General features: G+C 38.7%; 1 protein-coding gene across 3 annotated transcripts in view; it reads right to left on the bottom strand.

Annotated features, from left to right (window-relative positions):
* Positions 1–2,648: 2,648 nt before the first annotated feature.
* Positions 2,649–25,397, bottom strand: part of LOC123828873 (cytochrome P450 2C18-like) — a 45,128-nt gene continuing 22,379 nt past the window's right edge. For 2 of the 3 annotated variants that reach the window (XM_045854315.1, XM_045854314.1), the window contains exons 4-9: positions 19,157–19,317; positions 17,628–17,804; positions 13,840–13,981; positions 10,084–10,271; positions 3,756–3,897; positions 2,649–3,022 (exon numbers count right to left, since the gene is read on the bottom strand). In XM_045854315.1, coding sequence (XP_045710271.1) covers positions 2,841–3,022; positions 3,756–3,897; positions 10,084–10,271; positions 13,840–13,981; positions 17,628–17,804; positions 19,157–19,317 — 992 coding nt within the window. In that variant the 3' untranslated portion in view covers positions 2,649–2,840. The remainder of the gene's footprint in view (positions 3,023–3,755; positions 3,898–10,083; positions 10,272–13,839; positions 13,982–17,627; positions 17,805–19,156; positions 19,318–25,397) is intronic. The other variant, XM_045854316.1, reaches the window with a different exon arrangement.

Genomic DNA, 25,397 nt, shown 5'->3' with positions numbered 1-25,397 from the left:
TACTGAAAACAATCTAGGACAGACCAAGATATGTGGCACAGAGGCAGGGGAACACACCCTACATGTTCCCTGAGCTGAACTGTACCTCTCAGGGGATGATCCAGGGGTCTCATCCTCCCAGTTGCACTAGAAGTCCTTTCAGGAACAGACAGGTCAGTGACAAGGCTAAGACTAATAGCAGAACTGCAGACAGAAACAGGTGGAGGTGGTACCGGTGGTGTTTTCAGACCTTAGATAACCCACCCCTGGGCCTTGTGCTCATAAAAAGCCAGCAGTTCAGAGCAGAGAGGTCCATCCCAGACACAGCAAAGCCTGAAGGAGACAGCCACAGACTGTGGATCACTTGTAGCCCTGAACCAGCTGCCTAGAGCTACTTGGGGACAGCATCTGATATTACCAGAGATGTAGCCAGAAGGAGAAGCTAGCAGGCAAGCACCAAGCTCTGCTGAAATGAATTGCACCTCGCTGTTTTCATTATTTGTGTTTTTCTTTTGCATAGCTTTTTAACATTTTTTCTTCTTCCTCAATTTGGTTCCTATTTCTTCAGTATTTTTATTTCAGATCTCATTTTATTTTTTCATTTTCTTACTCCATTTTGCCTTCTTCCTCCCCCTTCTGATTTTCATTTTAAATGTTATTTTTCCCTTTCTTTGCCTTATTTCTATTCCTTATTTTTATTATTTCTCCTCCCTCTATTTTCTCAAAGTTGTTTTTCTTTCCTTTAGTCATCTTATAGTCTTTTTTATTTCTTAAAATATTCTTATTCTCTTTCCACCTTTATTAATGTTTGCCCAAGGAATTCCTCCCTTTTGCAACTGCATGCATGGAACTGGAGACTAATATGCTAAGTGAAATAAGCCAGTTGGTGACAGACAAATAGCATATGATCTCACTTATAAGAGGAATCTAATGAACAAAAGAAACTAATGAACAAAATAGAACCAGAGACATGGAATCATGGAATAGACTACAGCTGGTAAAGGGGAGGAGATAGAAACTGAAAGGAGAAGGGGTTCGTCAAAGAACATATAGAAAAGACTGATGGACACGGACAACAGTGTGGGAATTGACTACAGAAGTGGGGGGTGGTGGGCTGGGTGAAGGTGGGCTGGGGGAAACATCGGGACAACTGGAACAGCATAAAGTATCAAAGAAAATGTTCTGAAAGTCATCCAGCTAAAGTCAGAGCCAGAATTTGAACTGAGGAGTTTGACTGCAAGCTTGTGATTTTCATCATGATATTTATTGCTTTCTGTCCTTCCACTTTTGAAATTATCTCAGAACTAATATCATTTTTAAATGTAATAAAAGAAAACAAACTACCTGAAAACTTTAACCATTATTATCTCTAAGTAGTAAGTAAGGTTATCAGTGATTTTTGAAAAAGATAATCCATACTAAATACAAATTCCTTTTACAGGGAAAACAATTTATGTGAAAAAATGTATGACTCAAGCCTTGGGCTATACTTTTAGCCCAACCAGCCTCTTAGAAGCCTAAGGATCACAACACTCGTTCTGAGCAATAAGTCATTTACATCCCTTCTCTATATATTAACACTTTCGGGGGTTCAAGGATGTCTATGGGGGTACAAGCTTGGATCAGAAAACATTTGAAATTGAATCCATACTTGATACCTACTCTTCTCCTCCTCCCAAGCCCCAGCAATTCTCTAAAAAAGGTAAAAATGATGTATGTTCCTTGAGATTTTATCTATTTAAACCTCACTTGACTAACAGAAAAATGTATTTCATTAAAAAAAATACCCTGGCTGGTGTGGCTCAGTGGATTGAGTCCTGGCATGTGAACCAAAGGGTTGCTGGTTCGATTCCCAATCAGAGCACATTCCTGGGTTATGGGCCAGGTCCCCAGGAGGGGTGTGTGAGGGGCAACCACACATTGATGTTTCTCTCCCTTTCCTTCTCCCTCCCTTCCCCTCTGTCTAAAAATAAATAAAATATTTTTAAAAACTCCCTGAAATGGTTCAAAATATTAGTTCAGACCAGTATTGTTAAGGAGATGAAAACAGATTACAAAAAATTATCCTTTTTTAACCTCTCCTCCAGTCTCCAGGTTCTCAGTCCTCGATACTCCTCTTCCCTATTCTGCAGTTCCACTGAGTCATGACCACAAAGTGCTGAATTCATTCACTTCTATCTACTCCTAGAAAGCATTTCCACCAAGGAAAGGATATTAAATAAAATTCTCATAATTATAGCAAGTATATCTAATAGAAGGGAAACATTTATTGACACATAAAAAGACAAGCCAATATACTCTTATTCACCTTGGTCTCCATGATTCCTATTCCTCTCATTGTATTCTACCTACTGTTCCTCCTCCTCCTCTCTTCTTCTTCTTCTCCTCCTCCTCCTCCTCCCCCTCCTCCTCCTCCTCCTCCTCCACCTCCTCCTTCTTCCTTCTTCTTCTTTTCTTCTTCTTCTCTCTCTCTCACACACACAGATCACAAACATAACCATACACACACACAAATATCCAAAGACCTTTCTGTTAACATTTAACATTTATATGTCTTTCTCATTCATGTGTTCATTTGAACTTTATCATCAGTAATTATCATACCTAGGTTACAGATGAGGATCTGAGTATGGACAGTAGCAGACTATAAAGAATAGCAGATAAATGTGTGAAGTGAAACTCAGGAAACTTTCTTTAATGGAGGTTGGATGCTCACTGGAGGGAATGGGGAGATGTGAGAGGGCAGGTCGGAGAAGGCATTCCTGGGAAGAGGGTGAATTGGGAAGGAAGTGAACAAAGCCCCCGGCGGGGTGTGAGTTGTAGATGACAGCACATCAGCAGCCAGAAGGTCTGCTCTTCCATCACACAGGAACAAAGCAGAGCTGGTAAGGAGGCGGCACAGAAGCAAACCCATTGACAACTGGGGTGATGTCGATGTCCTTTGGGTTGACCACAGGTTTCAAGGTAAATTTCTGTAAAATGGTGGTGAGGAATAAAAACAGCTCCATGCGGGCCAGGCCTTCTCCTGCACACATCCGTTTTCCTGAAAATAACACACACACAGAGTAGATACTCCTTGAATGCTCATTTTCTGGATGCCAAAAAGAGAATGTGCACCAATTATATGGTTAATGGTTGAATGGGAGGATGGAAGGCAGAAGAGTTGGAAAAAAACAGATGGAAAAAGGGTGGACATATATCCAATCCACCTAACATCCTATCCACCTTATCCAAACAGGTACCCTTTTTTCAACAAATATTTACTGAGTATTAGCACTATGCCAAATATTTCATTAAGTTTTCCACAGTGTAACATCTATTTCAAGTGTTCATCAATCTTTTTGTAGAAACACACATACATTTATTGTTCCTAGTCTACTAGGAACAATACTTTCTGGTCCTAGTCTAATGTTTCATGATCCTTCTTCATACCATCTGCTGTTGCTCTAAGTATTCCTACTTTTTATCAATCTCCAACACACCCTGAGGTTTTGAGTTCTATATAACACCGTTCTTTTTGGTTGGGATGCATGTACTTCTGTTTCAGTACCAAGCCCCAAGTTCATTTCTGATTTGGAAGAAGTGAGTCAACTGACTAAAGCACCAGTGATCTGGCCTAACAGTGTGGCTGTACCATGAGGAGGGAAAGTGCCTGGACATGGACAAAGAGCAATCCTACCAGTCCTAGAGTGAGCACTAACAAGTTCCAGCTGACCACCCCCCCCCAAAAAAAATATCCTGTCCTATGAATACAAAAGACAACAAATTTGTATTACCTGCTGAGAAAGGCATGAAGTAGTCACTCTTCTTAAAGTTGCCTTTCTCATCCAGGAAGTGGCTGGGGTCAAACTTCTCTGGGTTGGGGAATTCTTTGTCATCATGCAGTACAGAAGTCAGAGATGTTACTATGGTCGTGCCCTGGAAAGAAGAGAAGGTAAACTGAGTTATGAAAAAGTGACAGAGCTGGAAGAAAGGTTACAAGTCAGTTAGTGAAAAATTATGATCTATAGATGAAGAATCCTAGGTCCAAGGAAGGGCAGTGGCATTTGGAGCCAGAGAGAACAAGTAATAAACAATGATCCATTGAAGACCAGTGGCAGTGATGTTGCTAATGTGAATTCTAATAGCATTTGAAGAATGGAGTCCATGGGTCCTAGGGTGTCTAACCTTCTGAATCCATTCTGCATTTCACTATGTTTAGACACTGGTGTATGACCCCACCAGCTACTTTATTTTATACTTAAATCTTCACTCACCTCATATATGGATTATGGTTTGAAATGGAAGTCTCTGTTGGAGCTTAAAATGTCTGGAGTTATCTGTTTATAGGGCTTTTATAAATAGATATCTGATCTAATTTTAAAAATCTGTGATAATAAGTACAGTAACAACTACTACTGCTATCATTGCCATGTAGATTGTCTTAATTTAAAAACATAGAAACAAAGAACACACTGATCGTTGCCAGAGGGCAGAATAGTAGAAGATTGGATAAAAAAGGTGAAGAGCAATATAATCAATAGTAGTGTGATAACTTTGAATGGTGACAGATAATCATTAAACTTAGTGTGGCAAGCACATCATAAGATAAATACATGTTGAATAGTCACAAGGATGTAAAAGTACAGCATAGGGATTATAGTCAATAATATTGTAATAACTGTTTGTGGTTCCAGGTGGGTACTGGAATTTCTGAGGGAGGAACACTTTGTAAAGTATACGATTGTCTAACCACTATGCTAAACACCTGAAGCTAATACAAACTAAGATTGAGTGTGAAGTGTAAACTAAGTAACAAGCAAAATAGAACCTGAGACATGAAAATAAAGAATAAACTGACAGTGATCAGAGGGCATAGGGGAGAGGGCTGATGGGAGAAAGAAGGGGAAGGAGCAAGTCAAGGAAAATGATTAGAGGACTCATGGGAACAATGGAGTGGGGACTGATTGTGAGAGTGGGGTAGGGTGGGGAAGGGGAAAGCAATGGGGAAACAGGTAGGACAATGGTAACTGAACAACAATAAAAAATAAAAGAATTAAAAGATACAAGGACAAAAAAAGAAAGAAAATTAAAAAAAAAATGTTGAGTTACTATGTCATATACCTGAAATTAATATAACATTGTATACCTATTATTTTTAAGTATATTTTATTGATTGTGGTATTACAGTTGTCCCATTTTTTATCCCCTTTATCCCCACCTGCCCTGTAACCCCCTCTCTCTAGAGGGGGTTCACCCCACCTTAGTCATGTGCATGGGTCATACATATAAGTTCTTTCGCTTCTCCATTTCCTATACTATTCTTAACCTGTCTAGTTACCAATTATGCTTCTTATTCCCATACCTTTATCCCTCATTTTCCCCTTATCCCCTCCCCACTGATATCCTTCTCTGTGATCCCCATTTCTGTGATTCTGTGCCTGTTCTACTTGTTTGCTTAGTTTGTGTTTGTGTTTGTTTTTAGGCTCAGTTGTTGATAGTTATGGGTTTTTTGTTATGTTACTGTTCATAGTTTTGGTCTTTTTCTTAGATAAGTCTCTTTAACATTCCTTATATTAAGGGCTTGGTGATGATGAACTCCTTTAACTTGACCTTATCTGGGAAGGACTTCACCTGCCCTTCCATTCTAAATGATAGCTTTGCTGGATAGAATAATCTAGGTTGTAGGTCCTTGCCTTTCATGACTTTGAGTACTTGTTTCCAGCCCCTTCTTGACTGTAAGGCTTCTTTTGAGAAATCGGCTGATAGTCTTATGGGAAATTTGTAGGTAACACTTTCCTTTTCATTCGTTGCTTTTAAGATTCCCTCCTTATCTTTAATCTTGTGTAATTTAATTATCATGTGTCTTGCTGTGTTTCTCCTGAGATCCAACTTCTTTCGGACTCTGTGAGCTTCCTGTACTGCCTGGAAGTCTATTTCCTTAGCCAGATTGGGGAAGTTTTCCTTAATTATTTTTTCAAATAAGCTTTCAATTTCTTGGTCTTCCTCTTCTCCTTCTGGCACCCAACAATTTGGATGTTGGAATGTTTAAAGTTGTCCCGGAGCGTCCTCAGCCTCTCCTAATTTTTTTTGAATTCTTGTTTTTTCATTCTTTCTGGTTAAATGTTTATTTGTGCCTTTTGCTCCAAATTGTTGATTTGAATCCTGGTTTCCTTCCCTCCACTGTTGGTTCCCTGTGTATTTTTCTTTATTTCACTTTGCATAGCCTTCACTTCTTCTATTTGGCGTCCATACTCAATCGTTTCTGTGAGTATCCTGATTACCAGTATTTTGAACTCTGTATCTGATAGGTTGGCTATCTCTTCATTGCTTAGTTCTTTTTCTGGAGTATTGATCTGTTTTTTAATTTGGGCCATGTTTTTTGGTCTCAGTGCACCTGTTGTGTTTTAAGTGGCAGCGTTTACATATTCACCAGTGTGGAGTAACTAGGTCACTGCATTGTGGCACTGTATGTGGGGGAGGGGTCAGAGAGGGAATATTGTTGCTTCCTTGGCTCTTGGTGGCTTTCAACCACTTCCCCCACTACCCACAAGCAAATTGGGCCCTTCTGGTGCTGATTCCCTGGTAGGTGGGTTTGTGTACATTGTAGGAACCTGTGGGTCTCTCCAAGGAACTCTCTTGTGAGGCTGTATCTCCCCTTGCCTCAACTCCCTCCAGTTTTTACAGCTAGAGGTTTTGAGGCTTTCTTTTCCCATGCTGGAACCCTGGGTTGCATGGTCTGTCTCACTCCCCAGTTTTTCCTCCTGGTTTATCCCCACACAAATATGGGACTGCCTGGCCCACCAGACTCCACTTTGCCTGCCCTGGTCCACCAGCTGTGACCTCACCCACCAGGTCCTCTGCTGTTGCCTTACCACATGTCCTCTCCACCCCTGCTACTGGTCTCTGCCCCTCCTACCATTCTGAATGAACGTTTCTTCCTTAACTCCTTGGTTGTCAGACTTCAAGACAGTTTGATTTTCTGGCAGTTCTGGTTGTTTTTTGTTTTTAAATTTGTTGTTGTGCTTCCTTTGGTTGTGCAAGGAGACAACGTGTATGTACCTATGTTTCCATCTGGGCCAGAATTAGAAAGAATGTTAAAATTAGAAAAAAAACATCACTTTGCAACAACTCAGTTTAGGGTTATTAATTCAGTCATGCGTTATCAAGTAATGCTAAAACCATTGACTGAATAATTGGAAAGCATGATATTCACAAAGTCCTAAAGAACCATGCTATAGAATTTTATTAATGTAGTATAAAAAACAGAACCTTTGCGGTGGAGAGATGTGGCAGATATCACTTTATTAGGTGAGGAACATAGCATAGCCAGTAATGTGGTAAGTCACATTATGTGTCCCAACCACTATCCCCCCAAGTAAATTCTGGTGGGACACATAGAACAACTATGTAGGTCTCTTGCCAAGACTGAAATGGGAATCTAATCTCTAGAAAACAGTCACACAAAAGCAGCCTGAGGGATATTTTCCATGACTACTGGCCTAGACCCTTCACAAAGTTATATGTATGAAGGGAAAGAAACAGAGTAAAGGGAACAGATAACAGGAGACTAAAGGAAAAAGATAACCAAATTTTATGCTTCTTCCTTGCTTGGATACTGAATTGTCAAGAATAGAAAACTATAAAAGATGTCCTAGGAAAATTGTGGAAATTTAAATATAGCATGTACATTAGATAACATTGTTTCATCAATGATCACTTTTGAGTACGAATGCTATTACTTTTCCATATACAAAAATCATGGCTAGTGGGATAAGTAAACTGAAATATTGAGATAGTGATTGATAAATAGATAAATATAAAGGTAAATCTATATACAATTTATATATTTTATGTATGCATACGATATAGATTAAAAAATTTTGTCATGCAAATTTGGGGGAAATTCCCTCATGTTTATCATATAAAAGGTCTGTAACTCTGTGTTTAAAATTATTCCCTTGTGTGCGTGTATATATATATATGTGTGTGTGTATATATATGTATATATGTAAATCCTCACTGAAGGATATTTTTCAATTGATTTTGAGAGAGAGAGAGAGAGGTACATCAATGTGAGACAGAGAAGTGTCAATTGCTTGTTCCCACACACACTCTGACTGCGGATGAAACCCACAGTTTTAAGGTGTTTGGGACAACTCTCCAACCAACAGAGCTATCCAGCCAGAGCTTCCTTATACATTTTTAAACCAAAAATATATGAAATTTTTCAAGGTACAAAAAGTACAAAGGCCAGTATGTTTTCATCAAGTATTGCTCAAATAAGTGAACACTCATAATGAGATAAAAGAAGCATGACCAGTACTTCACACCATAAGTCAAAATTTACCTGAATGGATTAATAATATAAATGTAAGTGCTAAAACTATAAAGTTTCAGAAATAGATAAGGGTCAATCTTTGAGACCCTATTTTGGCAAATATTCTTTAGATAGGACCCCCCTGCCCCGCCAAAAAGCACACATCAGGCTCACATCATTGCAAAGTGTTCTGTTGATAGTCTTATACATTGACAAATAATAAGGCATGCATTTCAAAGACATGACTAAGTGGCCACAGGAAAGAGAGAAGAAGACAGTCAAACCCTTATTATAGCACATTTCTCACATACATGGGTGAGTCCAACATACCTTATATCAGAAATATGAAAAGAAAATTTTGAAGAGGAGAAATTGTAGGCCAAAATATTCTTATCAGTATAAATATAGATGTGCTGAACAATATGTAGCAAATCAAAACCAGCTGAGTATGTATACTTAGAATATGTACATTGAGTGGGAAAATTGAGTCCAATACACAACTATTCCAAAAGATGCAGAAAATTGATATGAAAATATTACATACACATTCATTACAAAAAATCATGAGAATAAGAAAAGATGGCAAAGTTTCCAATCTAATGAAGAATATCCACGACCCTGGCTGGTGTCACTCAGTAAATTGAGTGCCAGCCTGCAAATCACAGGGTCACAGGTTCCATTCCCAGTCAGGGCCATGTCTGGGTGCGGACCAGGTCCCAGTAGGGGTCACACAAGAGGCAACCACACTTTGATGTTTCTCTCCCTGTTTCCCTTTCCCTCTCTCTAAAAATAAATAAATAAAATCTAAAAGAACCCCAATGTCTATGAAAATGTACATAAAACATCATTCTCAATAGTGAGGTGTTACACCTCCTCTTTCCTGAAAATCAGAAATAAGAATTAAACGAAGACATTAGCTCAGATAGCAGGATAATATATGTAGAATTTGCAGATTAATCTAGAGACAAATTATCAGCAATGATTTTAAATATACCAAGGTTGCTACATATAAGGTCATCAAACTAATTATATTTCCAAGTACCAGATTTTAAAAATGGAAAAGGAATTAAAAAAATTATAACAACAATAGTAACATTAAATACCTATGAAAAAGCAAACAAAATATGTGCAAGCCAAAGCCCAACATGCTAAAAAATTATTAAGAAATTTTGAAAAGTCACTATCCCCCAACTAGGAGCATATACCGTATCTATTAATTGAAAGATCCAATGTGTCATGATGTTAAGAATTCCAAATGATCTAGTGTAACCTTGATAAAAAATCCCAGCGGGTTGTTTTTGTAAATTGACAAACTGACACTGACATTCATTTAGAACTGTAAGCACTTAAAATTAGCCAAACAATAGTAAAGATGCAGAACAACTCTGACTGCTGTGTCTTACTTGATTGGGTGTCATCCTGCAAAGCAAAATTCCTCTGGTTCAGTTCCTGGTCAGGGCATGTGCCTGGGATGAGGGTTTGGTCCCTGGTCTGTGACTGTGGGCAACAAGCTGAAGTTTCTCTCATATCAATGTTTCTGTCCTCTTTCTCCCTCCCTTCCCCCCTCTCTAAAGATAAATGGATTTGAAAAAGAGCAGAACCAATCTGGAAGACCTACAGTGCCATGTGTGCAAACCTATTATAAAGGTTTATAGTCTGAACTGGAAACCACACAGAGTCCATCAAGCAGTCACATGTCTGATTTTTGCACTTCTCTCACCTTGTGTTGGTGGAGGATGAAACCAATACTGTGAAAATGGGAACTCCAAGACCACTGAGGTCAGTATAAGAAAAACAAATCTTACCTTGGGGATGAGGTAGTTTCTGAATTTAATGTCACAAGTCACTGCATGTGGGAGGTTGTTGGGGATAAGGTCAATGTATCTCTGGGTCTCGTGCACCATGGCATCTGTGTAGGGCATGGAGCTCTTGTCCTTCATGCAGGGGCTCCGATCTCTGCCAACCACATGGTCAACCTCTTCCTGGACTTTAGCTGTAAGACACAAGTTAGACTGATGGAAAAAGAGAAAAATGCATACCAGAATTATATGCTGATCCAGGGAATATGAAGCACTATGAAGGTGTCTCAATATCATTATAAACATGTTATATGCTCAGGAATACACCTAGACAAAGAGTAATAATTACTGGAGTAGATACCTGTAACTCTCCTACAAGCTAGACTTAACAAAGATCAACCCAAACCTACATATCAGCATATATGATCATGTAAACAGAAATGATGAAATATTACAAAATATAAGCTGAATATAAGTCAAGAAATTACAGTCTTTGCAGAAAGAAAAACAGGAAATCAAATATTAATTTTATACCAAAATAATGTGGGTTGAAAAACGTCAATGACAATGGATGTTTTGTGTGTGCCTGTTGTTTCTGCATGTGTACAACCTGTAATGATACTCTCTTCATCCTCCAACCTGACAGTGTTACCAATATGAACATTGTAGCAGTTTCTCCCGAAATGTATGTTCAATTTCTAAACAAAGATTCACTCTTTCTATTTCTTACTCACTTATTTTTAGACAATATCTGATTTTCTGGTTGGAAGGTGAGAGTTTACTTTTCCAACCCCACCTCATGCAAAATACACACAGACACACACACAATCCCTCTTGCTCCATTTCCCTAGCCTAGTTAGGTTACATTTTAACACCATTCTGACTTCAAAAACAATCTATGATTTTGTTTCACTTTTGGCATTTTCTTGGACTTACCCATGATTCTTTCATTCAATTCATAATTTTCTGCATCTCAATTTTAATTATTTCTAAATACTGAGGTCAGTGTTTGTAACTTATAATAACAATTTCCTATTATTAGGACATCTCAGATAATTGATCACTTTTCTTGTTCTTGGCGTCTGCTCTCACACCTGCATTATTCCCCTAATCATTTTAAGTGGATATTTTCCAGGTCTGGTGTTTGCAATCTCCCTGATGATTTCCTCCTCTTTTGAGCCCTCCTGATTTCTGAGCCCATGGCTTCCTCTGACATGACATCAGATATTTGGATGAAAAGGGAAAAGAGGGGGTAAAGTTTCTGTCACACGTACAGGTCTGAGACTATACCCTTTTTATTCACACACAATTTTACAGTTGCTCTTGAGAAATCTGATGGTGCTCTGAATCTTATTCCTTACACATGGCATGCTGTAGTTCTGTGGAAGTTTTTGTGATTTTCTTTTTAATCCTGGTGTTCTGAAGTTCTATGATTCTCTATCTTGGGTTGGATGTTTTCTTTTTCAGTCACACTGATATATGTGTCAAGAGAATTTTCTACCCACATGGCAAACTATAGAAGTCTTTCCTGCAGAGCTGTTCACTCTCTGCAGGTTTTTTAAATCTGGCTGCTGAATTTCAGAAAGCAGGATGGAGAAAGAAGCTAAGAGTCTCTGTATTCAAGAAAGAGATTCTTCCTAAACCTCTCTTTTCAGCCCTACACCTCACTCCTTCCCTGTCATTGTCCAGTGTCCCTGAGTGTAGGGTTCTCAGGTTCCACTTCTCCACAGAGTAAACGTCCCTCATTGTGTTGGGCAAAAACAGTTACTTGATAAAAGAAGCTGTCAAAGGGCCCTGGGCAAGGAAAGCTACGTTTTTCAGCCTGTGTCTACTTCTACCTTTTTTGACCCTTGGTACTTCTAAATACCAAAATGTACAGGGATGTAGGGCACACAAATAACTTTTTCTCTTCATGTATCTCCCTCTCCTGACACTGAGGTTACAACTTATCCTCTCTATAGAGTTCATTATCTCCCCTTAACATGCTCTCTGTGTTTGAGAAATTTGTTGGAGATTTGTTGGCTGTTTCCTGACCTCTTTGAATCTAGCTTCAAAAGACTAATTGTCATTTGTAATAGGTTATAATCATATGAGTGGGATTTTGACACTGGACAAAATAATGTATATTTCTAACTGCTATGCATTACCATACTGTTTGAAAGTAAGTTTCTGACAGTAACCAGAGAGGAGAGGGGAGAGGGATAATAGGGAATAAGAGGGGGAGGGACATCCAGAAACATGTATAATGGGCACATGGACAAAGCCAAAGGGGGTGGTTTCAAGGGTGGGAGGTGGGGATGGGTGGGTTGTGTGGTGTGGTGAGGTGAAAATGGACACAACTGTACTTGAAAAAGAATAAAAAAATTAAAAAATGCTTTGTACAAGATCGAATTATTGACCTTCTCCCCCCAAATTTTTATTTGGGCAATCATCACCATTCTGGAAACAGACTCCTGAAGTAACAAAATTCCTTTTTTTTCCCTAATAAAACTTAGTTATTTTATTTTATTAAGTTTTCACTAGTTCTAAAATTTTTATTTTTATTTTTTATTGTTGTTCAAGTACATTTGTCTCCATTTTCACCCCACACCACCACACCCTCCCTCCCACCCACCTTTGCCTCCTACCCTGGAACCCACACCCTTTGGCTTTGTCCATGTGTCCTTCATACCTGATCCTTGATGCCCCCTCCACTTTCCCCTACTGTCCCTCTCCTTCAGCCTCTCTACTATCAGATTGAAATAAAGAACAAATAACAAAATTCCTTTATGCAACATCTTTCTTTCTAATCATCATCCAAGGATATTTTTTAAAAATTGCTTTTAGAGAGAAAAGAAGGGAAAGAGAGAGAGAGGAAAACATCCATTAGTTGCCTTCTCAAACATGACCTGACTGGGGATTGAACCCACAACCTGGGTATGAGCCCTGACTGGGAATTGAACCTGTGATCATTCTGCCTACACAATGATGCTTCAACAAACAGAGCCACTTCAGCTAGGGCTCACAAAATCTTAAGCCTGAAGAGTAACACTATTCTTGATCATCTAATCTTTTAGAACATTTTCTAGATTATGAAATTTGTCTCAGACAGCCTCACTAAATCTCTTGGATTTTAACTTATGCTTCAGTGAGGAGAGTTTCCACGGGAACCCTGCATTTTCAGAATGAGGAGAGATCTGTGCAAGAATATATCGACCTCTCAAAGTAAATAAATAACCTTTTCATAAAAAACAATATGCAGTCTTATTGTTTGCCCTGACTCAGTGGCTCAGTTTGTAGGAGTATCATCTTTACAACAAAATACTTTGGCTTCCATTCCCGGTCAGGGCATAACCTAGGTTGTGGGTTTGCTTCCTGGTCAAGCTGCATATGGGAGGCAACAGATTGATGTTTCTTTCACATTGAGGTTTTTCTCCCTCTCCCTTTCTCTCTCTTCTAAGCAACTAACAAACATATCCTCAGGTGAAGATTTAAAAAAAGTGCAGTCCCAGGTGAATCCATCATGGCTGGGCCTGCCACATTAACCTCCTATGCAATCTAGACACTGCTTTAGTGCTTCTGCTACTGACCACAGTGTCTTCACTGTTCTCGTCACATCTCTGTGTTATAGAAAAATGTCCATTATTATCCATCCTTTAAACCTGGAGCATTAAGCAGGTCAAACAGAAATTTTAATAATGACACTTCCCTAAGGGAAGCAAGATAGAATGCATTTGCCCACACTTTTTCTGAAACTCATCCCTCCCAGCAATTCCAGCATACCTAAGACTTCTGGGTGCTTCAGCAGGAGTAGAAGAGCATATCTCAGGGTGGTACTTGTTGTCTCTGTTCCAGCTCCAAAGAGATCAGATACCGTGATTGCCAAGTTTTCCAAAGTAAACACTGACTGTGGGTTGTGCTTTTCCTAGGAATAGTTTGATGAAATATCTAACAAATTAATTTGTCAGAATTACAGTTAATCCCAAAGAAGTCATATTGTTATAAAGTTAAGGCAACATATTAACTGCAAGGTGCAATTTTAGAAAACAAATAGCTATATGGTATGGCAAGAGACTGTAAATTTGTTGCCCCAAGCATAATTTTCTACTGCCTTTTCCCTCCCTCCCTTGCCCGAATGTTCCTTCATCCCTTCTTTTGCAGGTAGGTGAGCCATGCAGCCTAGTTATTCCATTGAGTTATTCTATTAATGTCACTTTTCTACTTCCTCCTTCTTATGCAAAACAAATATGAGAAGGAGGAGGTAGAGCAGACATATTCTTGGGGTGAGAGGGCTTAATTGTAAAATGAAGCCTGTTGATGAAATGTGGGCGAAGAGAAATGAAAAGTATTTGACTGATGTTTTGAGACTTCTGTACTATCCCTCTATTGACACATCACAAGACTCCTTTTATGTGAGGTGAATAAACCCACTATTTGTTAAAGCCATTCTTAACAGTTTTTCTTTTATTTATAGATAAACACAATCTTAATTGGTAGAATTAGGTAAAGAGGTAAAAGGCTTATACATTGAAAACTAAAGCCATTGTTAAACACAATCAGTAAATAAATGAAAAAATCATCCCACATACAAGTACTGGAAGATTTAACGTTGGTAAATGATAATACTCCTTGAAACTATATTTAGGTTCAATGCAACCCCATTATAATTCCAAAGATCTTTCCCCAGTCATGGAGAAATCCCTTCTCCAAATTCCTGTGGAACTACAGGGGAAGGATGCAACTTTCCAATTTGAAAACTTACTACAAAGCTACCACAATCAAAACAACAAACTTCTGGCAAGAAGACAGAAAAAAAACCCAAAGAAATAGAATTGAATTCTAGATATAAACCAATACCCCTGTGGCAATTAATTTTCAACAGGGTGCCATGGCTATCTAATTCATAAGAAGAATCTGTTCAATAAATAGTGCTGAAACAACTGTGTAACCACAAGAAAATGGATGAAGCTGGACCTCTGCTTCACTCCAAATGCAAAATATAACTCAAAATAAATAAAAACTTAAATCTGAGGACAAAACCTATAAAATTCTTCCAAGAAAACATGGGGAAAATCTTAAGAAATTCAGGCTTGGCAATAAATTTTAGATTTGACACCAAAGAAACAAAAGAAAAAATATGTAAATCAGACTTCATCAAAATATAAAAGGTTCTCCATCAAAGGATATAATTAAGAATGTCAAGTGACAAGCTACAGAATGGGAGAAAATATCTGCGTTTTACATATATATAAAGATTTAATGCCCAAAATATATGAACAACTCTTACATCTGTACCACAAAGATGAGCAACCCAATGTTAAAAAGACTTGAATGACATTTCTCTGAAGAAGATGGACAAATGGGGAACCACACATGAAAATGTGTTCAACATCATTGGTCATCAAGGAAATGCAAATCAAACCCAAGAGTTACAACTTTATATTAACTAGAATAGTTTAATAATTACAAAAAAAATTAGAAAATAAACATTGGTGACTATGTGGGAAAATAGGTACCCTGTTCAGACACTGCTGGTAAGAATGTAAATGCTGTAGTCACTGAAGGAAAGTTTGGCTGTTCCTCAAATGTTATACATAAAGTAACTATATGTCTCATCAACTCCTGTCTTAGAAATTTACCCTTCAAAATTAAATTATATCCATGAATAAATGTGTACCCAACACAAACATCCGTCAATAGATGATGGGTAAATAAATCATGGTATGTACATAAAATGGGATATTATTCAGCCATAAAAATAACAAAATACTGATACATATCATAACTTGAGGAACCTACAAGACATCATTCTAGGTGAGAGAATCCAGAAACAAAAGGTCACAATGCTATGAGTGTTTTTAATATGGTATTTTCATAGCATGCAAATCCACAGATTCATAAAGCAGATACAGGTTAACACATGATGGGGTGGGAGAAATGGAGAGAGATCATCTAATGGATGTGGTGTGTTTCTGCAGAGTGATGGGAAAGTTTTGAAATTAGAGAAAGCTAGTGGTTGCACAACATTGGGGAATGTACTAAATACCACTAAATTGTATACTTCAAAATGGTTAATTGTATGGTATGTAAATTTCACATCAATTGTAATAATGGTAGGTAACTCCATGAATTTATCTACAAATTTAGTGCAATCCCCAACAGAATACCACTGGCTTCTTTGCAGACCCTGACAAGTTTATGCTAAAATTTATATGGAAATTCGAGGGACCTAGAATAGCTAGAAAGTCTTGAAAAAACAACAGTTTTGGAGGACTCACACTTCACAATTTCAAAACTTACGAAAAAGCTAGTAACTCAGACTACCACACAGTGTGCTACTGGAATAAGGACTGACACATAGATTATTGGAATAAAACCACAATCAAACAAACACACCCTTACATTTTCATTAAATCAATTTTTCATGAGAGTACCAAGGCAATTCATGTGGGAAAAAATCTTTTCAACAGCCCTGGCTATTGTGGCTCAGTGGATTGAGTGCTGACCTGCAATTCAAAGGGTCGTTAGTTCAATTCACAGTCAGGGTACATGTGAGAGGCAACCACACATTGAAGTTTCTCTCCCTTTCTTCCCCCCCCTCTAAAAAATGAATAAATAAAATTTTAAAAGAAACAAATGGTGCAGGATTCATGCTTACCAATATGAACCTCCAACTCTATTCCTATGCCATTTCATTTACTTTACACTCAACTAAGTCTTCTTTGTTCCAACCAGCTATTTATCACCACATTCTCTGTACTTCTATATCCACCATCTAGTGCCTCCCCAGTTCTTCAGTCTAAATACATTAAGATTTATTTCCAAAAACTGGACACGCAGGAAGCACAGCTGGCTAAACCAGTCTTTAAAAAACAAGTATTTTTCTTGTTGCTTAAGTACAGTTGTCTCCATTTTCCCTCCATCAGTCTCCTCTGCCCCACCCACCCCCACCTCCCACACTCAGTCCTACACCTCTTTGGCTTTCTCTTTTCTTTTTTCTTAAAGATTTTATTTATTTATTTTTAGAAAGGGAAGGGAGGAAGAAAGAGAGAGAGAGAGAGAGAGAGAGAGAAACATCAATGTACAGTTGCTGGGGGCCGTGGCCTGCAACCCAGGCATGTGCCCTGACTGGGAATTGAACCTGCGACACTTTGGTTCACAGCCCGCGCTCAGTCCACTGAGCTATGTCAGCCAGGGCTGGCTTTCTCTTTTCCATTCTTATATACATGTGTGCAATGATCATATCCATCTTCACATTATGCTATTTTGTATTTTCTAATATGTTTGTAATTATTTCCATGTGCCCTGAGGTGGTGTTCTGTCCCCCCTGAGGTAGATTATTAGTACCCCAAAATTGGATTAATGTAGTCTGGTTAGTTAATGATTTACTTTTAACAATTTAATATTATATCTTCCATAATGGTTAGTGTAGATTCATGCATACTGTGTGTCCTTAAAATGCTAGTCAGATTTACCTGCCTAACCATTGAAATATCACTGGCAAATACAAAAAATATTCAGTTAACCAAAGATACACGAGCAATCAAATCACTGAGCTCTTGTTAGTTTACCTGTTCCATTTTGATCAGGAAATAATCAATAAAGTCCTGAGGATTGTTAATGTCCAGGGATACTTGATGTTCCCTTGTTTTCTCCATAATATAACTTCTTAAATTAGATATATTTTTAAATAATTTGTTATGACTCCCTGGGAAATAGTCAAGGAGAACAGGGAAATTACTGCAGAGCTAGAAGAGAAAATGATAGTATATTAGATAAAACTCTTAATGAACACATATAACATATGCTAAGACCTGGTTAGACACAATACTGTAAATATTGATGAAATGAATTTTTAATACATAAGTAACTTTCTACATTGATAGGTGTTTTTGAGGGAGAGAATTCTGACCAGGGGATCAGAGATTATAATTATTTTCCATACTCATAAGTTATGTTTGTGGTATAAAAAACATCTGTATATCAGCCCTGGCTGGAGTAGCTCAGTGGATTGAGCACGCACTGTGAACCAAAGTGTCACAGGAGGTTCGATTCCCAGTCAGGCTATATGCCTGGGTTGCAGGCCATGACCCCCGGCAACCACACATTCATGTTTCTCTCTCTCTTTCTCCCTCCCTTCCCTCTCTAAAAATAAATAAAAAATTTTAAAAAAATCTGTATATCAATTTTCTCATTTTTAACATTAATTCTTCCCTACAATCTTGAAATAGTTGATGGCATGAAATACTAAGATTCACATTTTGTAGATAACAAAGGTGAAGTGAGTATGGGAAGCCTGATAGAGCACACAAAAGTAATCCCTGCTGTTTCTATGTCTGTCCAGTAGCGTCAGGCATTAAATCAGTAGCTAGAACTGGGAGGATGCTGACAAGACCATGAAACACAACTCAACATTTTATACATAAAGTAATTGTGCACCAGAGCAGTTAAGTGACATCTCTAAGATGACATCACCATCTTTTAGGCAGACTATCATCTCAGCACAGGGTAAAAATTGTGATGTTTGTTTATGTTTCATACACTACATGAGCAATCATTTTGACATCCCCAAAACAATTACCTTGTCAGGATGTCAAGTGAAGCACCAAACACTCTTACCCTTAGTGTTCCCTAGCAGCATCTGTGGTCCCAAATACTCTCCCTTTTAGAAGGAAGTATTCTCTTCCTTCCTAAATGCCAACTAATGTACTGAAGAACTCACTAACTGTTGATTAGATGACAAGACTTGTGGGTAATGGAAGCCCTTCAAAAAGAACTGAAAAGTCCATTTAGTACTATGGGCATGTTTTGGGGATGTTAACAAAGTACTTTATGAGAAATTGGGCTTTAGAATTTAGTAGAAAATCCACTGGACAGGGTCGATGGATTGAATTCCAGTTCTGTATTCTGAACATTCCTTTTCCAGTCTATCATTAAAGGACTTGGCCAAATTTCCCAGATGAGCACTTCATGATTCTGAGCTCTGGGAAGGACTATGGTGCCCACCCATTCACTTTACAGCTTGATACATACAGAGATTTGGGCTTTTGTGAGAAAAGAGCATAAAGGATTCCCTGTGAAGAAACGTTCTTGGCCTCACCTGTATCCATGGAGAGCTCAGAATCCTGACATTCTCATCAAACATTTCCATTATGTTAAGAAGATTATGATCTTTATAATCAAAACGATTGTGGAAAATAATGGAGCAGATCACATTGCAGGGACCACAGCCCAGGATAAAAGTGGGATCACAGGGTGATGCTAAAGAATGAGAAACAATTTAAAAACACCACTAAAATAGATATATGAACACTTTATTTATGAAATAATAGGTAATTTTAGAAACTTTAAAACAATTTCCCTTATAGATTTCCTAAGAGCAAAATATTCAACACGCATAAAAGGAAGACATCACTTTTATCTTAATCTGAGTATTTGATTCCAACCTAGCTAAATTAATAACGATTTTGTGAAAAATACTCAATTGAAATCCACTGCCTTTATTTGTACCCTTGTCACCCAAGGTGCCTGCTAATTTGCAGGAAAAGAGAAAGAAAAAAACATTTAAAGAGGCCATTTTTCTATAATTTTATAATTAAAGTTTTCGGTGCTAAAAATCATTAGCCTTCAAAATCTGTAGAAAATTAAGTCCTGATATAGAGAAACAATAGGGACCTCCCAATGTTTCATGTATAATGAGTAGTTGAAAGAATCATGTGTAGAAGCAGGAGGGCAAGCTATATAGAGGGAGACTGTGAGTGAATTCATGTATTTGAAGAAATAAGTAAAAAAGGCAGGAAGCACTCATATGTGATTAAAAAAATACAAGCGAGTAATTATTATAAAATGGATTGTTTTTGTCTGAAATAAAAACACCATGTAGCCCTGGCTGGTGTGGCTCAGTGAACTGAGTGCCGACCTGTGAACCAAAGGGACTCCAGTTCAACTCCCAATAATGACTGATGCTTGAGTTGCAAGCTAGGTCCCCAGTAGGGAGTGCTCAAGAGGCAACCACATATTGATGTTTCTCTCCCTCTTTTTCTCCCTCCCTTCCACTCTCTCTAAAAATAAATAAATAAAATCTTAACAACAACAAAAAAACTATGTGATCTCACCTATAAGTGGAACCTACTGAAGAAAGCAAACAAATGAGCAAAATAGAACCAGAGGTGTGGAAAGAAGGAACAAATTGACAGTGACCAGAGTGGAAGGGAGAGAGGGAAAATGGGGGAAAGAAGGGGAATGGTCTAGTCAAGGAACATGTATAAAGGACCCATGGTAATGGGCAACAGGGTGGAGATTGACTGAGGGAGCAGTGGAGTGGGTTGAGCAGGGGAGAGCAACAAGGGGAAAAATTGGGACAACTGTAATTGATCAAAATAAAAAAAAACAACAAAATAAAATAAAAAAAATTTTGAAAGCATAAACCCCAGGTAAGTGAAACAAAGAAAAAGTTAAATTGATAAGTGGAGGTCTTTAATCTTTTTTTCAATGTTTAATAATATTTCCCTCCTGGAGGATCCAAGATGGTAGTGGAGTAGGTGAATATTACACTCACCTCCTACAAGGACCAAAGTGGAATTACAGCTAAAATATAGAGCAATTACCTGAATAACCAACTGAAGATTAGCTGAAGAGATGTCTTATAACCAAGGATTTACAGAAGAATCAACATCAAGATGGGTAGCAAGGGCATAGATGTGAAAAGTGCTGACTGTCTCCCACAAGCAGCAGCTGACTTTCTAGAGGGATATCTCAGCTCAGGGTTCCCCTGGAGAAGTATGTGATCTCGACCCTAAACGAGGCTCCCCTTCCCAGAGCACCAAACCAGGAAGAGGCACCACAGAACATCTGGCTGTGAAAATCAACAGGCAATCTGTCCATCAGAGAGAGTCAGGAGTCTGCTAGAGATCCAGGCTCCCTCTTAAATGGCCAAAGCACAAAAGCTTATTTCAACCACTCACCCTGGGCTCCAGTGGAGGAAGGGCAGAGCAGACTAGAGTTGTGTGAGGAGAGACTGGAGTTTGTGGCTTTGGGGAGAGAGCTGAATGAATAGCCTCTAGGGTCCCTGTGTTGAGTCCCTCTTCCATACTGCAGACATAATCTTTCTTGGTTGCAACTCCACTTTCTGGACTATTTGTTGCCCCACCCTGAGATGCTTTTGCCCAGGTGAGAAGTTAGCTGCCTGAGCCAGGGTGTAGAGGTGGGTAGACACAGGAGGTGTCAATGACTGAATCGTGTGGCTTTTGGATAGAGGCTATCTCCTCTACCACGTTCCAGTGAACCTGACCCATAACACCCCTCATGGGAGATCCACTAGCTCTACTCTCTTGGCTCCCAGAAGTCCCACCCTCCCAACACCTGGTGACTCTGCCCTGCAAAGATCTGGGCAGAATCCTGGACAGACTGAATCTTCTTCCACCTTCCTCAAGTCTGACCAGCACTAATCCCTCACAGGATAACTACGAGGTGCATCCTCCCAACTTCTGGAGGCTCTGCCATGCTAAGATTGGACTCCTGACAGACTATGGGACAGACTGAGTTGTGTGGCCCCAGGATAGGGTCCATTTTTCCCTTGCATGCCAGACCAGTGCCAAGCTCTCCCTTCACATGACAAAATCTTGGTCTGTATGGGCCTAATAAACTGCTGGCATCACCCTGACAACTCCCTGATACCCTGACCCAACATAAAGGTATGAAAGCTCCCAGTGGATGGCAGCTAGACTTGGTATACCCTGGGACATTTGTTGAGTGGTCTCAGACCCAGCTGTGGCATGGCGTTTCAACCTCTATCTGTCTAAAGAACACCACTCAGTCCTTCCTAGTTACTCAGAGAAACTACTTCATGCACTGCCTAAGGCTCTTTCAGTGACTGAGCCTAAAGGCACCTGGCAGGAAGAGGGAGATCTCGGGATGCCTTGGGACTTTTGTTGATTGACAGCCCAGCCCAGTGCTGGTAAAAGCAAGCCTTGGTGCACAGCTTTGTCCTTCCCACATACACCCAGGCCCAGCAGAGGGAGCCCCAAACTGTGGATCACTTCATACCTCCAAACAGGTTGCCCAGGGCCAGTGATAGGCAGCATCTGCAATTGTCCTATACCAGTGTCTCTCCCAAGGCACTGCAAAACCAACACACCCAGTGGCAGCTTCAGACATCTGAGCAGTATCCAATTAGCTTCACAAGCAGCATATCCAAAGGGAGATCTCAGGAGATACCAGACCTTGCTGAGGCAAATTCTGCTTCACATGGCCAGCACCAGTACAGCAGCTCATACATTGTGGTTGGGACTAATGCTCACAGTCAGCCAGCTTGAGGATTGACCCCATGCACAAATGGGTCAATAACAATCAAAACTCAATTACAACACAAGGGATCACATAACCCAAAGAAAGGCCAACCAGTTCAGGTAATCAAGGAGATGGTGCCACTGGGAGTCATAGAAGATCTACCTAATAGGTAGAAACAAACACAAAGGAACAGCAAAAGAAGAGATGAAGAAACGTGACCCAAATAAAAGAACAAGAGTAATCCTCAGTAAGAGTTAAATGAATTGAGGTAAGTAATTCATCAGACATACAGTTCAAAAAATGGTTATAAGGATGCTTAAGGAACTTAGTGAGAACTACTACAGCATGATCAAGGACATTGAAACCATAAAAAGGAACTAGTCTGAAATGTAGAATACACTGGAAGGAATAAACACTAGGTTAAATAAAGCCGAGGATCGAATCAATAATTTGGAAGAAAAGGGGGGAGAAAAACCACCCAGAGAAGTGAAAGGAAAAAACAAGTTTTATTTTATTTTATTTTATTTCATTTTTTATTTTTGTTCATTAATTACTTTATTGTTGTTCAATTACAGTTGTTTGCATTTTCTCCCCACCACTCACCCCAGCCCAGCCACACCCACCTACCTCCGGTACTTCCACCCTCCCTCTTCATTTTGTCCATGTGTCCTTTATAGTAGTTCCTGAAAATCCTTCTCCTCACAGTCCTCTCCCCCTCTCCTCTGGATATTGTTAGATTGTTCTTAATTTCTATGTCCCTGGTCATACTTTGTTTGCTTTTTTTCTTTTGCTGATTATGTTGCAGTTAAAGGTGTGATCATATGGTATTTGTCCTTCACTACCTGGCTTATTTCACTCAGCATAATGCTTCCCAGTTCCATCCATGCTGTTGCAAAGGCTAGGAGCTCCTTCTTTCTTTCTGCTGTGTAGAATTCCATTGTGTAAATGTACCATGGTTTTTTGATCCATTCATTTACTGATAGACACTTAGGTTTCTTCCAACAGTTGGCTATTGTAAATTGTGCTGCTATGAACATTGGTGTTCATAGGTTCTTTTGGATTGGTGTTTCAGGGTTCTTAGGATATAATCCTAGAAGTGGAATTGCCAGGTCAAAAGGCAGTTCCATTTTTAGTTTTCTGAGGAAATTGCGTACTGTTTTCCACAGTGGCTGCACCATTCTGCATTCCCATCAACAGTGGACCAGGGTTCCCTTTTCTCTATATCCTCTCCAACACTTGTTTGCTGATTTGTTTGTGATGGTCATTTTCACTGGTGTGAAGCGGTATCTCATTATGGTTTTAATTTGCATCTATGTGATGGCTAATGATGCTGAGCATCTTATCATATGTCTCTGGGCCCTCTGTGTGTTCTCCTTGGAGAAGTGTCTGTTCAGGTTTTTGCCCATTTTTTAATTGGGTTGTTTGTCTTTCTGGAGTAGAGTCATGTGAGTTCTTTCTATATTTTGGAGATCAAACCCTTGTCTGTGGTATCATTGGCAAATATGTTTTCCCATATGATTGGTTCTCTTTTCATCTTAATCCTGTTTTCTTTAGCCTTGCAGAAGCTTTTTATTTTAATGAGGTCCCATTTGTTTAATTCTTTCCTTTATGTCCCTTGCTGTAGGGGACATATCAGTGAAAATATTGCTAAATGAAATATCTGAGATTTTCCTGCCTATGTTTTCCTCTAGGACTCTTATAGTATCATGACTTATATTTAAGTCTTTTATCCACCTTGAATTTGTGTATGGTGTAAGTTAGTGATCGAGTTTCTTTTTTTTTTTTTTTTTTTTGCATGTAGCTGTCCAGATCTCCCAGTGCCCTTTGTTGAAAAGGCTATTTTACTACATTTAATGCTTCTGCCTCATTTGTCAAATTCCATTCATCAGATATTAATTGAGTATAGACACTTGGGTTTATTTCTAGGCTCTCTGGTCTGTTCCGTTCCATTGGTCTATGTGTCTGTTCTTATGCAAGTACCAGGCTGTTTTGATTACAGTGGCCATGTAATGCAGTTTGATATCAGGTATTGTGATCCCTCCCACTTTGTTCTTCTTTCTTTTTAAAAAACGTTAATTGTTGTTCAAGTACAGTTTTGTTCTTCTTTCTCAAAATTGCTACAGGTATTCGGGATTGTTTATGGTTCCATATACATTTTTGAAATGTTTGTTCTATATCTGTGAAATATGTCACTTGCATTTTAATAGGGATTACATTGAATCTATCAATTGCTTTCATAGTATGGACATTTTGTTGTTGTTAATTCTTGCTTTGGTAGTAGGGACATTTTGACATTGTTAATTCTTCCAATCCATGAACATGGTACATGCTTCCATTTGTTTGTGTCTTCTGTAATTTCTTTCTTTAGTGTTGTGTATTTTTCTGAATACAGGTCTTTTACCCCTTGGTTAGGTTTATTTGTAGGTACTTTATTTTTCTTATTGCTATATCAAATGGGATTTTTTTTACTGATTTCTGTTTTTGGTATTTCATTGTTGGTGTACACAAAGGCCTTTGTTTTCTGAATATTGACTTTGTATCCTTCTGTTTTGCTGAATTCACTTATTAAGGTGTGTAGTTTCTTCATGGAATCTATAGGACTTCCTATGTACACTATCATGTCATCTGTAAACAATAACAGTTTTGCTTTTCCTTTCCAATTTGGATGCCTTTTATTTCTTTTTCTTGCCTGATTGCTGTGGCTAGGACTTCCAATCTATGTTGAATAGGAGTGGTGAAAGTGGACATCCTTGTCTTGTTCCTGATCTTAGTGGGAAATATTTTAGTTTTTGCCCATTGAGTATGATGTTGGCTGTCAGTCTCTAGTATAATGGGCTTCATGATATTGAGGAATGTTCCCTGTATTCCTACTTTGCTGAGTTTTTTTTTTTTTAATCATAGATGGGTGCTGTACCTTATCAAATGCTTTTTTCCACATCTGTTGATATGATCATGTGATTTTTGTCTTTCTTTTTGTTTATGTGATGTATTACATTTATTAGTTTGTGAATATTGTACCATCATTGCATCCTTGGGATGAATCCCACTTGGTC

This window comes from Phyllostomus hastatus, unplaced genomic scaffold, assembly GCF_019186645.2.
Source record: "Phyllostomus hastatus isolate PE091 unplaced genomic scaffold, TTU_PhHast_1.1 phas_scaffold_1066, whole genome shotgun sequence".
Lineage (NCBI taxonomy): Eukaryota > Metazoa > Chordata > Mammalia > Chiroptera > Phyllostomidae > Phyllostomus > Phyllostomus hastatus.
Note: the sequence above shows the minus strand (reverse complement) of the source record. Positions and strands in the feature narration are given on the sequence as shown.